We start from the raw sequence: 2,459 nt of genomic DNA, 5'->3' as shown, positions 1-2,459 counted from the left end.
CAACCTTGAGAGCTATAAAATGTAAAAGATGTTGATGCTAATGAAAGGTTGAAATTACCAGGTTCACAGAAATTAATATTACATCACTGAAAGCCAAACATGTAAAAAAAAAAAAAAGAAAAAAAAGAAAAAAGAAAAAGTCTTCTTACAAAATGAATTACAACATTTTTGCATATGCTGATGAGAAAGATAAGTTTTTTCACCACACACTCATGTTACTGTAACCATGCTTAAAAAGTCTTGCATGTGGTCTCTATGTACTGTGTTCCGCTGCTCTGCACAGTGACCACAACCGTTATCCTGCTCCATTCTACTGAGAGACAGTCAGTGACAGCAGTGGTCAATAGCATACAAACTCACCAAAAATGTTTTTCTTCACAGAATTAATAACAGTGTAAAATACATCATAAAGAAGACTGAATTAAGTTGTTATGTTTTCTATACTGTTCACATTTGTATTACAAAATATATATATTTTCAAATATGCCCCCGTTAAATTAAGTTAAACCAGCCTTAACATCACCTTAACGCTCTTTGTCTGGTTTGAAACAGTACTGACCACATAGCAGTGCGTGGCAACACCACTGAAATACACTCCAGCAAGCCTTGCATATAAAAATGATCATGCATAAAGATGACAGAGGAGTACTGCATGGAGAAAGTTTAAAGGCTGACTGTCTCATAATCACAATAAACAGAAATGTATTACTACACTTACTTCCTAGCTGCAGAAAACATTTCAACTCGTCATTTTGCTAACGTACCACAATATTCTACAACATACATTTCTAGCGTACATCACTCCACAGGGAAAATGTAAAAGAGAGATATGTGGTTTTGTGCAATAAGAGCTGGATGATGTTTCTGTATTTCCTTACCACTACTAGACCAATGACAACAGTGCACACCTTCAAAATGTCCAATCAGGTTTGACACAGGGCTGGTGTTTCCTCTGAACGGACAAGTTCAACAGACCTCATTACTTCATTGTCTCATTGTTTAAGCAGCAACAATGATCACACTCATCACCACTCTTTGCCTATTTACTACAGGTGAGTGACATTTTGAATTTCTTTTTATAAAATATTATATAGCATATACCATATTAATACTACAACCAATGCTATAAAACCTCTATACACACTTTTTCAGTGAAAACTGCCGTCTCTGGGCTTCAAGTACAAACTGTGAGGAGTGGAAATAATGTTGTCATAAAATGTGATAAAAACATTGTCAAAGACAAGAAAACTGATTTATTAGCTTGGTATAAACAGAGTTTAAGAAATGTGCCAGAGCATGTATTGAGACAGTTTGGAGAGGGAGAGAAGCTCAGATATACATCAGGTTTTAAGGACGGCCGCTTCACTGTGGACGAAGAAGCATTTGATCTCAGTATAAAAGGAATAAAAGAAGAGGATGCAGCAACATATTTCTGTGGAAAAGTAAAGACGAATGTTGTAGAGTTTGGATCTGGGACTCGCTTGTTTTTTCAAGGTAAACAGCTCTCTCTAACTTTAATATCTGTAACTGTTAATTCTATTTATTTTATTGCAGTTCAAAATTATATATGTTCATTTGTGTTTTACAGTGATCATTGTTAGTGTTATTTCTGACTGTTTGCTGTTTCTACTAATTGATTTTAAAGCTGAGACGATCGACCATCGATCTCCGACTGAAATGGTGATCGAGACTGGAGAGTCTGTTACTCTCCAGTGTTCAGTACAATCTCTTACTTCAGACTGTTCAGGAGAACACAGTGTGTACTGGTTCAGACATGGATCAGGAGAATCTCATCCAGGAGTCATTTACACTCATGGAAACAGGAGTGATGAGTGTAAGAGAAGCTCTGAGACTGATTCTCCTACACAGAGCTGTGTCTACAAACTCCCCAAGAGAAACCTCAGCCCCTCTGATGCTGGAACTTACTACTGTGCTGTGGCTGCATGTGGACAGATACTGTTTGGAAATCAAACTAAAGTTAAAGTACAAGGTGAGACTTTTGATAGAATAGAGCTTCAGTTCTGAATTTTTGTTTATCATCTGATTCTAATCTACGTTATATATTTTGTGTCATTTAGAAAATAACAGTTGGATTTTCATCATCTCGATAACACTGAATGTGATATTTTTTATTGTGATCATGGCTCTAATTGGAGTTCTACTTAAGAGTCAACAAAATGGTTAGTTCTTTTCTTTTTAGAGTTGATTTACAATCATTTCACCAAAAATTAAATCATATTATTTCTTTTATAGGTGCTTCCAATAGCCATCCAAGACACACTGATCAGGTAATCATATCTACTTTCTCTGATCATATTACTTCACATAACAATACTTTTGTTATAGAATCTGTAAAGCTGATGTTATAATTGTTGTTATAATTGTCTGCAAATTACAAAAATGTTATTGTTTTTACTCTTCTTGTAACATCTGCTCTCTGTGCAGCCAGTAACGGATTG

General features: G+C 35.3%; 1 protein-coding gene across 1 annotated transcript; it reads left to right on the top strand.

The window, feature by feature from the left end:
- The first annotated feature begins 1,012 nt into the window (after positions 1-1,012).
- LOC118826054 lies at positions 1,013-2,025 on the top strand. The gene is made up of 3 exons (XM_036596943.1): positions 1,013-1,052; positions 1,153-1,494; positions 1,646-2,025. The coding sequence occupies exons 1-3, from the start codon at positions 1,013-1,015 to the stop codon at positions 2,023-2,025; spliced, it is 762 nt and encodes a 253-aa protein (XP_036452836.1).
- Positions 2,026-2,459: the final 434 nt, after the last annotated feature.

The sequence above is a fragment of the Colossoma macropomum genome, unplaced genomic scaffold (assembly GCF_904425465.1).
Source record: "Colossoma macropomum unplaced genomic scaffold, Colossoma_macropomum, whole genome shotgun sequence".
NCBI classification, from domain to species: domain Eukaryota; kingdom Metazoa; phylum Chordata; class Actinopteri; order Characiformes; family Serrasalmidae; genus Colossoma; species Colossoma macropomum.
The sequence above is the reverse complement of the archived record's forward strand: the minus strand, read 5'-3'. Positions and strand labels throughout refer to the sequence as shown.

Coding starts and splice junctions, on each gene's coding strand:
- LOC118826054 (XM_036596943.1), top strand. CDS start 1,013: ATGATCACACTCATCACCACTCTTTGCCTATTTACTACAG. Junction 1,053..1,152: donor TCTTTGCCTATTTACTACAG/GTGAGTGACATT, acceptor ACACTTTTTCAG/TGAAAACTGCCGTCTCTGGG. Junction 1,495..1,645: donor GACTCGCTTGTTTTTTCAAG/GTAAACAGCTCT, acceptor TTGATTTTAAAG/CTGAGACGATCGACCATCGA.